General features: G+C 31.4%; 1 protein-coding gene across 1 annotated transcript in view; it reads left to right on the top strand.

Annotated features, from left to right (window-relative positions):
• The first annotated feature begins 446 nt into the window (after positions 1-446).
• Positions 447-15027, top strand: part of LOC136834687 (uncharacterized abhydrolase domain-containing protein DDB_G0269086-like) — a 36276-nt gene continuing 21695 nt past the window's right edge. The window contains exon 1 of the mRNA XM_067097275.1: positions 447-548. Coding sequence (XP_066953376.1) covers positions 447-548 — 102 coding nt within the window. The remainder of the gene's footprint in view (positions 549-15027) is intronic.

Below are 15027 nucleotides of genomic sequence, written 5' to 3'. Positions count from 1 at the left end.
ATGTTTTCTTCCGTGGGAAGCTAATATAATAACCCAGATGTCTCGCACAGTGCGCCGCCCCCCCCAACCTAATTTACCCCTTTTGTTTATTAAGAACCGCATCGCTGATCGTATTAACATTCTGATCTATTCTCTTTTTTTTACCTGGAACAGATATTGAGATGACACAGATAACAGGGGCCAGGAGGATATTTTATGCCACTCCCTTGAGGAGATTAGCCCAACTAATCTTCTTAAATGGACTTTCTAAAGGCAAGTTAAGCTGCTTGAATTGTCTTACCTCCGCAGGAAACCCAGGGCAACGGAATCGCTGCCCACCTGGCCGTGACTCATGCTTGCACCCAGCCTCTACCCCTGGCCGCGTGCCTTAAAAGGGAGAAGCTGTTAGCTAGTGAGTTAGTTGTGGAGCAGAAGACAAGAAGTAAGAATCTTTGAGACAGTCCTCCATGCGGGCGAGCAGTAACTTTGCTGAGAGCTCACCCTTCATCCCTGTCCGACTCCCGACTCCAGACTCCAGTCTCCAGTCATCCTCGAGAGAACCGCCATACGTGTGATCTTCCCTCGTCCTTATTTCGTCAGAGACCATATGCAGATGGGTAAGGCGTTGTCAGCTCCAGTTACCACAGAAAGTGGTTCTCTACTTATATAAATGATTTATATAGGTTTTCCATGTTAAGTTTATCTAGGTAATTAACAATCATGATAATAATTATCATAAATTATGGTTAAAATTCATGTAAATTCTGATAAAAAATTTATGTTATTACGGATTTACTGTTGCAGGTTAATCATACGTCTGACAATGCCTGGAAAAAAACGTGGAGCACCCAGGCAAAAAATTACCATTAACTCATAAAGTACCTGAGGGAAAGCCTGACAAAACTGGTAAAAAGGAAATTTTATTAAATTTCCGTGTGGTTGATGCCTGTCATGGATAGGGGTTTGATTTTGAGTTATAAGCTTCCAAGGGTCACATATGCGTTGCGTGCCAAGTTTTGTCTGAGTCTGTCAAAAGATTAAAAGACTTAATGGTGAGATTTAAAGGGAAGAATAGAGAGAAGATGCTGACCTGGCAGGACAAAGGTAAGAACAAACATGAAGTTAAGTAACTGTAGACTATGGTCAATGTGCAAAAGTAAAAATTATTCGATGCATACTACTTTTCATCATATAGACATGATACTTATCCATGTTGAGATTAAGAGACTGATAAATATCTTCAGATGAGTATTAACCGAAATGATGTTCTCCCACGAGAATAAATATCTCATTATACATGATATATCACCAAGCTTTTCTCCTCCCAGTCAAAAAACTGCTTGTTTTTTTTAAGAGCATGATAAGAAATGCACTCGGGGGCCTTCTCTGCCTGGGGAAATCGACTAATGGACTTGCTTTTTAGAACTCCGTGAATTTTGCAGCACTAAGGTTTCCAGAACTGAATTGAACTGGGAAAAAGAAGGAGCATGTATTAAGCTAAGTATAATCTGCTAAATTCATGTAGCGAAAGAAACAACTATGCATGCACAATGTTTAAAGAAATTCACTAAAATTTATATTGAGATATAAAAGAGTATGAGAAAAGTAATTAGATATTCATGAGCCATTATAGGAAATAAGGATAAGCACTCACTCTTATTTTATTTACCTAGTATTATTTTATGTAACATCAACATTAACACTTATATAAAATACAAATTGACATATTTCACAAATACATGCACACACACACAATACACACACACACACACACACAAAACACACACACACACACACACACACATACACATATCATTTATATATATATATATATATATAATATATAGAATCTATAAATATATTCATAAAACTTTTAAGATACATATGTAATAGATAATAGCCACAATGCCCTCTTAACTTCCCGAATTCTTCGTGCTTTTTGGATATGCTTGTCAGTACCATTTCCGTAAACTAGATCCAAGTGCAACAAATAGAAGAAGCTGAGATGACCGGTCATTTATCAATGAATCCACGTCACCATAATAACAAAGTTATGAGGTCACGTTGTCGACCTTTTAGACCACTGAAGGTGGTATTCGGCTATAAAGACACCGGTTATGTGATTGTGGGATGATGGGCCGTTAAACGCGTTTCGAATGAAATGTTTCATCACAGTCTCTTCAATTTATTGTGCTTGGATCTTATGGTTTTTTTCCAAATATAAAAAATGGGCAAAGAAACCGAGAGGAAAGACCCGTTTGTCATGAAATTTATTTTTACCTAATGGTAATGTGTGATGATTTCTATATTACAAAAGTGATTAATCATATATCTATATATATATATACATATATATATATATACACACACACACACATATATAATATGTTTCTCGTTTTGCGTGATCCTGACGAGTCTTTATATATATATAATCTTTATATATATATATTTATATATATATATATATATATATATATATATATATATAATTTTATATCATATATATATACTATATATATATATATATATATATATATATATATATATATATATATATATATATATATATATATATATATATATATATATATATATATATATATATATATATATATATATATTGTCATATATAAGTGATAAAATTCTATTTATTACATGAATAATAATACCTAAAAGTTACCTCACTTTGACAAGATACTTGAAACCTCATAACAAATATATTAAGACTGAATACTGTAAAGGTACAGTGATCTCATAAAACTTACTTATGACATGAGAAAATCAATGTAACTTATCAAGTTATGGGTGAGGTAACAATTAACAAGCTATAAACAGACTAGTAGAAAATGGGCATCACTTTCAAAAACAATATAACTGTTCCTCTGCTTTTATTTTACCTAGATAAGACTCAGGTGAACAAACATATATCACTTACCTTGTACACATTCATTAATTTCTCTAATTTCTGGTGGTCAAAAAGAAATGATGTGCTTTCAACTTTAAACAAACATATTTATTTCTAAGATCAAAAGATATATGCAGAGTTCACAATCTCAAAAAGACTCACTATTAATTGATAACAGTGTAAGATTTAAGTATTTCTTATTTAAGTTTAATTCACAAAACTTTAATTTATTAAGAAAGCAATTTAGTTAAGTAAGATTCAAACCATTATCTATCTCTCAAGTTTTAAACATATACCTGATTAATTACACTCAACACAAATGTTCACCAAAATATTACTGACTGGAATCCACATAAATATTTTCTGATATCTCAATAATAAGTATGCACTAACAAAATGCTAAGTAATCACCAGCACAAAACTTTGTAAACCACTAATTATTATAAAATTAGAGTAATATGATAGCACAGACATATAAAAATGAAATATGCAAAAATGGAAATATACCAATAGCAATTTTCTAGGACAAAAATATGCTTAATGATTACATCAATCTTTCAAAAGGTTACCTTCACTTTTAAAAAAGGTTAAACTCATGTCTTTCTAAGACTTTCTCAAAGACAACACTGCTAAGTCACAATAACATACACCATGATATATAATTAGCAGCAAGACACATTAGAACTCACAATAAGAGATGTCTTTCACCTCTTATCAAAATAATAATTCTCTTTCACCTAGAACATAACTTTAACTCTTAACATAATGAAACCCAGTAAACATCACATTGCCTTTACCAGTGTTACACTATTATACACTTTTCACAATGCTTGCACAACATAAATACTTCAGATCACCTCTTACAAAATGAACACACTTCTTGGGTGAGTTTAACAAAACTTTTACAAATATGAGAGCCACCAGTATAACATCCTTATACATAAGAATGGTATTATTGAAAGAGAGAGAGAGAGAGAGAGAGAGAGAGAGATATGCTTATCCCAGGGACCCCTTTTTCTGACTGAGTGTCACTTGATCAGTACTGCTTTTTTATCTTTAAGCTCTCCCAGAATACATGATACATAAATTATACATACATTATACATACAGGTATACATACATGTGTGGTATACATACAAGAAACTCTAAGGCCCAGAAGGAAATATGCCAGAGCTCTTATCTCTCTTGATGGACATTTCCCCTGGACACTCGAACACTTGAACAAGCAGAAGGAAGTGCTTTTGGACCCAAAACTGATCAGCTGTCAGCATGTCAGCTTCAACTCTCTTCCTTACTCATTCCATTACTCAAGATCATGGAAAAGAATAAGCGCAGACACAGCTAATAAACATGGACTAGGCACACATGATAAATGCATAATAGGCAATTTGCCGCTAGCTGTCAAACTTGTCAGATAAGTCAAGAGGGCTCATTGCCTTCCTCCAAACTCGACTTCCTTCACACCCAACACCTGTGTAAATATAGCAGGAATTGCTAAGCTATAAGAATCTACCCTCTCTCTCCACAACACGCTAGGACTCAGTATACATATTAATATATCAACCAAATGGATAAAACATATCAAAATACTTTAAGATTACATGATACACAATTTATCTGTAAGAAATAGACATTTTAAATTTATATTATTACAATAAATGACGAATCTGCAAGCAAAACATAAAAAATTTCACTTCACATATTAGACAGAATGATTACAATTGTAACATATATATATATATATATATATATATATATATATATATATATATATATATATATATATATATATATATATATATATATATATATATATATATATATATATATATATATATATATATATATATATATATATATACATAATAATCTATATACATATGAGGGCCTCAGAACCAGAAGATTGTAAACGCCACCCCCACCGATTTCGAGTTAGGCATACCTGTAGATGTGGCAAAGTTTCCTCTGTCTATTCGTGGCATTTCTAAGCTATTCAGCCGTTTCAGTAAGGTCGAAATCCCTAATGGAACAGTAGGAATTATCGATTTTAGCTATATGAATGAACGTGATGTCACACTTGGAGCTTACAGCCTCATAAGAGCTCAGTTACAACCAGAAGGTTGCATGTGCAGCAGCTCAGAGCGAGCCAATGAGAGCGCGCATCACTAAACGGGTATTCAGTTCTAGGTCAATCAGCATTTTCCCGCATAAGGGGCTCGTAAGTGTCGGCCAATCACCGCGCAGTTTACATCTCCGCTATTGTTGACATTCCCAGTCTAGTGATTTTCGCGGCGAAATTGAATGTCCGTAGTGTCGTGATTTTTTTTTTTTTTTATTATTATCCCTTATTTAGTGCCATTATTTCTTCCTCTGATAGTGAAAGTGATCACTGTGATGTCGTGCAACGGCCAAGAGGGAAGAAAAAATAATCAAGGAATGAAACGTCATGGAAAAAAAATCATGTTAAGTTACTGCACGATGCAGGCCAAGAATATGTTTCTCGGTGTACAGACAAACTCGTGCCTGCACATAATGTAGGCCAGCCGTTTTAATGGTTAAACATTATGATGATGGAAGGTTATCATCGTCAATACAGTAATATTAGTAATAATGATGTCATTATTATTATTATTATTTTCCATCACACTATATTGAATTCATCAATATTATTAATATTATTATTATTATTATTATTATTATTATACATCCATTATTATTACAAGGAATATAATCACTTTATTATTTTTACACATTTAATTATTATTATGGCTATTATATATTATTTTGATTATTATTTTCAAATTTTCACAAAACTTAGTTTAAATCAATCCATTCTTGTTATAACAAAATGAATATTTGAAATAACACATATTTTATCATTTGGTTCTGAGGCCCTCACATTTAATTATGGTTTACCCTATATATATATATATATGACCAGAATATATAAATATGTGATATTTTATATATACATTTTTGAATAATATATATACATATATATATATATATATATATTTATATATATATTTTTCAAATTTTATATATAAAACTTAGTTTAAATCAATATCATTCTTGGAGGCAGATATAATAATGCTAGACTTTGAATATAATATATTATATATATATTTTGAAAAGTGATATTTATATATTCTGGTTCTATAGGCCCTCATATATATATATATATATATATATATATATATATATATATATATATATATATATATATATATATATATATATATATATATATATATATATATATATATATATATATATATATATATATATATATATATATATATATATATATATATATATATATATATATATATATGTTACAGGGAACAGATCAACACTTTTTTTGGGAAGTGTACATAGCGTGATCTAAGCGATCTAATTTCAGGAAAAAAGACGTAAAATCCGACCCTTGATCTCAGTTGCACTATTTCTCTCTCTCAGCCCGAATCCTCTCTCTCTCTCTCTCTCTCTCTCATCTCTTTACTCTCTCATCTCTCATCCACCTGACCTCACTCATTCTCTCAAAGCAATTAAATGGACTATTTAAAGAAACACAATCTTTCCTACAAAAATAGGTTTATTATTCAAATAACCCAACAAGAAATGAATAAAACAAAGCAAAGATTAAAATGCATAATAAATGAATTATCGAGTCAGATAACTAAACTCTAAATTGCAAAGCACTTCTGACTAAAGAAGTCTCATTATGGCTAATAGCCTGAAATACACAAAATCTCACATACTCCCAAATCAACAACTAAATGTCATGTCAAAAAAAAAAAAAAAAAGTCTACCACATAAAGAGACTGACATTGCAAATGACTTGCATATGTCCTCTTTATCAAACCACCCAGCTATTTCCACAAATCCACAGACATCTGTCGAAAGAATTAAATATGATAGAAAACTCCCAAAAATATATGAAATACAAAACACAATAATGGAAAGTGTAAAATGCATAGCCAAGATATGGCAAACGTAACATAACAAAATAATAATATAAAAGAGTATGAATATTCATATTAAATTTCCCACACCAGTTCATAAGTTCATAATGATTAGAAAGTCATGGTAAAAATCACAAGTTAAATTTTCTCCCATAAAAACAGAGATTTGAGACTCTACCTTATCTGCCGATTTTCAAAGCCTGGAACCACTTCAAAGTTATGACTGGATAACTGCAGTTCTATCACGTTAATGAACGATCAAACTCACTTTTAGGGCAGATTTTGGCACAATCTAGACCAAAGTAACGCACGTACTCACGAATATACATAGCGCTTCGGAGATCACCTGATCTCCAATATTGCTGAGCTTCTCGCGCGAAGAGCTGAGGGAATCAAACTATGCACTGTTTCAGCAATCTCGCATCGAATCTCTCGACCCAGTTCGCTCTCACTCCGAACCTTCAACGATAACATCTTAAAGCATTGAAGCTATGAAATGCATATATGAAATGCATACAGTATATATATATATATATATTATAATATATATATATATATATATATATATATATATATATATATATATATATATATATATATATATATATATATATATATATATATATATATATATATATATATATATATATATATATATATATATATATAATTTCATGATATTGCCTTATATATATATATATAATATATATAATATTGACATATTTATACTTTTTTTATATGTATATATATATATATATATATATATATTATATATATATATATATATATGATCGTTATAATGTCATATTTATGATTTGGCATCAGATCTCAAAAGAACTAATGAATAAGTAACTTGATAGCGTAATTTAGATTTGATAATCTCAAAAGAACTTTTAATAAGTAACTTGATAGTTTTAGAATTGATAATACAATTTTAATAGAATTTTATAACGAATTATACCTTTCTTGGTAAAGCGGAATATATGAACACGTATGTGTCCAGCAAAGACTTGTTTCATTTCAATTATCATCAGTTGAGATAAGAGAGAGCGCTTTGTTTTGGGTTAGTGATGACAGGTTTGGAAAATAAATGCGGATTCGTCCTGTACGGGCTCAAGACGAGTGATTTCACGTTGTTACATGTTCGAGTCACGTACACCACTTTGAGAGAAGGAATACGTATCTTGATCAGTTACACCATGTTTTGTAAGATTGCGTTCAAAACGTTTTGCTGGGATGACGTCATTTTCCTTCTAGAAGCTTCTCCATTGTATCTCGCACCCAAAATGCTTTAATGACGTCACTTCCCTGCTTCTAGAACTTTTGTATTTCGTACCCAAAATGCTTTAATGACATCACATAATTGTTTAACGTGTTACTGGAATTCTAAAATTTGTTTCATTCTGATTTTTGAGACCAGTTGATTTGGTTCCCTCTCTCTCTCTCTCGTTCTTAGAAAGAGATTACTTTTAACGTAGTGTTTTGTGGTCATGTATTAGCATTAACTTTTGAGATCTGAATTTAGTAAAGATATTTAGTTTGTAACGGCGCTTGGTAAAAAAGTGTGTTTTGTGGTAACGCAGCTGCAGCAAGTGATTTACAGAGGTTTTCACAAGTTTGTGTGAATTTTACGTATTAATACCATGGTATGATAAGTTAGGAAATTTTTAACAAGTGAAACCATTATTGATAAATCTTATGTGTATTTTTGTGTGTTTTTCTATTCATAATCTCTTTATATTTTCACATTTTTTATGTTTGTGATGTAACATTTATTTACATAACATTTAAAATATTTCTTGGTATAATTTAACATTGCATACTTAATTTCATTTATTAAGATTTTCTTTTCAAATCTTGGGTAATTCTTGATAGTTTAAATTTTGCTTGATTAATTTAAATTCCTGATAAAGTTTTTAGTGAGTTAGTTTTGTTTCATAATTTAATTCAAGAATTAATTGAGTGTTGTATTATTTTCAGTTAATAATAAATTTTTCAGATTGTGAATTCTAATTAATTGTGAATTCTCGTTATAAACTTTGAATTTAATAATAAATTTTTGTATTTAACATTTTTAGAAAAAAATTTTCATTTATTGATCACCAGTGAATAGGATTGATTGTGTGTGCATAAGGCAAAGTGATAAACATGTTTTGTTCTTTTAGTTTTGCTAAAGTGAATTAAGACCAAGGAAACAGATAGAGTTTTTTGATGGAGTGATGCCCTTTTACTCTAGAATATTTCTAGTTTAATTTTTGATACGTCACACATATTCAGATAGATTTAGTTTGATTTTTCAAGCAATAAATAAGTTTTTCTTAAGGGATCACTGTTACCTTTAGAGTACTCAGTTGTAATAATTAATGTTATGAGAGTTCAGGTATCTGGCTGAAGTGAGGTATATTTTCTGAATTTGGAGATTAGTTGTGTAATAAAATCAGGTACTTGATACGCATTGTAACAATATAATATATATATATATATATATATATATATATATATATATATATATATATATATATATATATATATATATATATGTGTGTGTGTGTGTGTGTGTGTGTGTGTGTGTGTGTGTATGTGTCTGTGGATATACTTCTTATTAGCTGTATAAGTGTAAATGAAAAGTGGTATGCTTCGTATGATTTTTGCGTTCTCAAATTGACCATAGGCTACGGTTGCAGAACTTCTTGTTTGTTCTTGCCCTTGTCCCGCCGGGACAGCTTCTTCTCTCTATTCTTCCCTTTAAATCTCACTATTAAATCATTTCATCTATGGAAAAGTAGCCGAGTAAGAAAGTTAATTGCCAAGTTCTAATTCATAGTTTAATAGTCGATTCAGGGAAAAAAAGTTTCTGAACAAAACTGACAAAGAATCAGCCTCCTCTTGTATCTACACCGATGAATTAATATTATCACTTTTTCTTCCTTTCTTGAAAGTCTTCACTGCGTCAATAAACACACACACACACACAGAGAGAGAGAGAGAGAGAGAGAGAGAGAGAGAGAGAGAGAGAGAGAGAGAGAGTATAAAGAAGCATTTTACAAAAAAGGCTAATGAAATGTTAGAGTAAAAGATGTGTTGATTAAGTTTCCTTTGTTAAGAATTTGGTCAAGTCTACTTTTTTTAATGCTTCGAAAAAACTTTCTTTCTCAGTTTGTCTCTGCTATATAAAAGTTCCTATGTTACACTTCGTTATACAATATTGGAGTGAAGAAATGCATGAAACAGAACAATATGTAATTGTTAGTCTGTAATATATCTGAAATAATCTTTTTCTATTATATGATATTATTTCGGTAATGAATCGATAAAAGGTTTGACGTTTTCAGTTAAAGTAAACCCAGTGTGATATTTTAATAGCGTTATAACTGTTTGATGGCACCCTTTTGATGAAAGGAATAAAGGAAACTAATCTCTCAGACACAGAATTAACCAAGCAAATATTTTTATTTGGCGAATACTTGTTGTGAATCAAAACTATTTACTCAATTCGCTGTCGAAATGAGACGATGATCCCAAAAACCACAAACGCCCTGTAAATGAGTTACACTTACTCTTATTGCCTCTGAAATTGGTTCCACTTAAAAGCTTGATGTCAGGCATTTTAGGGTCAAAATACCCGGCTAGCTAAGTTTTCTTTGGCTAGGGGTGTAAGGCTATTCTGTTAACCACAACCAAAAAATTATGTTCCTTCTCTCCTCTATACCGGAACACTGTTTGTTGACAACCGTGGAGATTGATTGATTTCTAAGGATGAACAGAAGTACTGGAACTTATACATCCACATTTATTAGATTTCTGGGACGACTGGGTTTTCAATCAAATAAGCCATTTTCAATCTATTCCATTTATTTTTACATATTTTAGCATTTTGATTTTGTATATTAATTTTATCTCTTTTTTGGGTTAAAAATGGCTTATTTGCTTGAAAACCGAAACGTCCTAGGAATACAATAAATGTGTAGGCACAATTGCTGCTATTCCTATTCATCCAGTGTTTATTTTAGAAGGCATTCGGGAAATAACATTGTTGGTCTTGTCACTTTTAGTTTTTAGAGGTTGCTTCAAGTTATTCTTACGAGTATTTCCAATTCAAAGGCAGTGCTGTTATCCTTATTTTCTTTTTGTATTATTGAAGCTCACCTGCTACTATGGTCATTTAAAAACTATAATATTTAAGTCATCACTATTAGAATACAACATTGCATTCTGTTGCATATTATTTATAGAGCGTTTCAACTGACTCTTGCAAGTATCTTCTTCATTCTTCAGTAAAAATTTCTTATTACTTTTCTTGTTAATGTTTTAGTCAGTTTATCTTAAAAGACAATTAGGAACACATAAAACGTCGTAAAAAATACCATCTAGACTATGAACCCTTGTCACATGTAGTTATATTAATCCAAATCTATCAAGTTCCTTCCATTTTCGTAACAGGCAAATTTGAGAGAATTTTTGTACTTGAAAAATTTAAGAGAATTTGAATTCTCACATGACACTTGATACAAAAGTCTAATTTTCTTAGACCTTTTGCTCTTTTCCTCCACACATATCCATTTATTTTGCACCACTCTGCAGAATGTAAGAACAATAATTATTTCTGCATCAAGCTTTTACGTCTTAATATTAAAAGATAAATTCATTGTTATAAGAAACATAAAGAAGAATTTACTGACAATTTGTAGAAAAACTTAAAATCCATGTAAATAAAACTCTAAAATCTACAGAAATATGAAGCGTCTTATATTAAATTAACTAATTACTGTGTTCTTTCATATGGTAAGCCAGTAAATGAAATCAACATAAATATTAGCAAATTAGGACAGAACTTGTCTGGATCATTGTTATGTTTCCTGTAAATAGAACAAAAGAACAGTGAAAAATAGTTTCGAAGTCATGGCATTATAAAAGATGACAATAAAAGCTCTTCAGTATTGTATTCTATATTTCTATAGTCAGTTTTTACAAAATTTTATTTCAAAAGTGATTGCTGCGCACTCTCTCTCTCTCTCTCTCTCTCTCTCTCTCTCTCTCTCTCTCTCTCTCTCTCTCTCTCTCTCTCTCTCTCTCTTCCATTACATAACTACATCTCTAGATGACGTACTGGGGAAAGTACGTGCTCCTTTGTGTGTCTGACGCCTGGTTTTTACCATCTAGAAGATACAGTGTGCCATAAGTGGTACTTTGTAAATGAGAGGTGCACAACATTCTATTATTTGATATTTATTTACATACCATAGTCATGTTTACGCATTCAAGTCCTACATTGTCATGTTTGTTATCGACTTTATAAAGTCGCACATACTTTTTAATTTTGTGAAGTTTATATTCAAGTATTGCCCTCGATGCGTTTGTTTTATGACTGAAAAATCTAAGATTTATGTCTATTTATTAACTTTCAAGGTAATGCTGTATAAAGTTTAATAAGTATAAAACATTCTACCTCTCAATAAAACTCTCACTATAAAAACTGTTTCATTAATTTTAACCTTTTTTACGGAATGTCCAAAGAAATTTATACTTTTTAATTGTATACTACCGTTCCAGAGCACGTTTACAGAAAAAAATGAACACATATGAACGTGTTTCACAGAAATAAATTTCTGATTCACATCGGGTAAGTCGAATGAAATGTCAACAATTCATTCTCTACTGGATCGTGAAACTGCTTAAAATTCTCTGGTATGTTAGGCGCTAGGCACCTGCCACGAAAAAACTCAGGCACGAAGTACTTAGGTTTCTACTTCTTTTATGACTTTTGCGGATGAATTGCTAATGCCCTGGACTCTTACCTGAAAGACCTGGGTTCGGTTCCGATATGAGTCAGAAATTTATTTCTGCGAAACACGTTCTCATGTGTTTATTTCCGTATACACACACACACACACACACACACACACACACACACACACACACATATATATATATATATATATATATATATATATATATATATATATATATATATATATATATATATATATATATATATATATGACTGTGAAATATTTTCTGTTAAAACAGCATTCCCTCTAAAAAAAGGAGCCCATAAAAATGACATAACGTAAAAAGTTAATGCTATATTCCAGAGAACAACTGTCTCCCTTTTTGGGGAGGTAATGAATGAGATAAGCGTTACAGAAAAACAGTATGTACACCAAGAGATCCAGAGAACAGCCGTTATGTCACTCCAGTTGACAATTTCCCCTTAATCTTCTTATTTGCTGGTTATAGGAAGATTTTATCTATAATATCTGAGTCCCAAGATCCTTTTGAGAGGTTCATTGTATTTCTTTGTTTAATCAATGCTGATTCAACCATCTGGGTTTTGAACTGATAATTGCTACTATAAATTATATGTGACAAATTCCATTTTATTCTTTGATTATGGTTATCTATTCTGTTAAAAATAGCTGAGCTCTGTTGGCCATACCTAACTGAACGTTTAGGTTGTCTTAATCTCTGGGGAAGTGATTTACCTGTAAACCGATGTAGGGTTGGTCAAAGTCCTGGCAAGGGATTTCGTAAACTCCTGTGTCTTTGGGGACTGGATGTTAATCAGGGATTTGGCTAAGGCATTTGGGTAGGTAAAAGCAAAAGGGTTAGAGTTTCCAAGTGTCTGTGTCAACATCTCTAGTCTTGTTTTGACGGGGACGGTAGAAGATTATGTTAGCTTTATGAATTGCTTTCTCATTTATATGGTCAGGGTACTTTCAAGATGACAGCTTCTTACGGATTTGTTCAATTTCCTTTTCCAGGAGATCCGCGGAGCAAATCCGTATGGATCTTAAGAATAAATTTCTGGCTACGCCAATCTTGATGGAAATGTCATCATAATAAAATAGTGAATGTATAAAAGTGAAAATATTGGATATCTGTATATGGTACATGTGTATTCTGTCGTGTCTCTAATTATTAAAACATCGAGAAAAGGAATTTTGTTGCCTGTTTCCCATTCAACTTTCAAATTGATGCTGGGGACTAATGCATTTAATTTTGAAAGATATTCGTTGAAATTACCCCACCTATCATCCCAAAATGTTAGGATATCATCTACATATTTCATTTACAGCATGTCTTTAGGTTTTATTGCATTTATTACTATAGTTTCAAAATATTCCATGTATAGATTGGCTAAAACAGGACTTAAAGGGCTGTGCATGTTGCACCCGATTTTGTTAATAGAATGACTCCCGGAATGAAAAGACATTATTTGATGCATTTATTTCAACTAACTTTCTTATTTTATGCAGGGCTGGTGGGAAACGATCTGATTAGGGGCTAATTTTTCTCTAAAAAACTGTAGAACGTCCTGTATTGGTACTTTTGTGAACAGGAAATCTACATCTAAGCTTATAAGTTTTATGTTGTGGAGTGGTATATGTGCTTCTTTGAATTTATGACAGAAACCTTCAGAATGTTTGTGAGTGGGAGGAAATTTCCCTAAGAAAAGGGAAAGGAGGCAGGTTAACCACTTAGAAATCTTATAATTGAAAGCTCCCGTTAAGGTCAGCTAATGCATTTAGCAAAATGCCCTTTAAACATATTTCTTCTCGGCTGTAATTGTTATCAGATATGAATTTGTCAAAAGCAACTATAAAATCTAGATTACTTTTTCCGGCATGGCATGAGGGCAAAGGTTTAAGACATAGTGTTGGTTTACGGTAAGGGACGCGTTAGATAAATTTAAAACTTTCTCTTGTTGCTCAAGATTGTTCTAAGAGCTTTCATTTATTAAGTTATTTAACTTAAGGGGAAAGTCTATTGGAATGAGTCGCGCTGTTATAGTCAGCAATGTCATAACAAAAGGAAACTACACACCTGTACATGTGGTCCATAGTGACGTAACTGCTGACCTCTGGATCTCTTGTTATAAACACCGCTTTCCTGTAACTCTTATCTCATTCATTACATGCCTGAAGGGGGAGACAGTTGTTCTCTAAAGTATAGCATTAACTTTCTACATTTTGGCGTTTCTGGGCTCCTTATACAAACATACATACATACATACATACACACACACACAGATATACTGTATATATATATATATATATATATATATATATATATATATATATATATATATATATATATATATATATATATATATATATATATATATATATATATGTGTGTGTGTGTGTGTGTGTGTGTGTGTGTGTGTGTGTGTGTGTG

Source organism: Macrobrachium rosenbergii, chromosome 54 (genome assembly GCF_040412425.1).
Source record: "Macrobrachium rosenbergii isolate ZJJX-2024 chromosome 54, ASM4041242v1, whole genome shotgun sequence".
Classification (NCBI taxonomy): Eukaryota; Metazoa; Arthropoda; class Malacostraca; order Decapoda; family Palaemonidae; genus Macrobrachium; species Macrobrachium rosenbergii.
The sequence above is the reverse complement of the archived record's forward strand: the minus strand, read 5'-3'. Positions and strand labels throughout refer to the sequence as shown.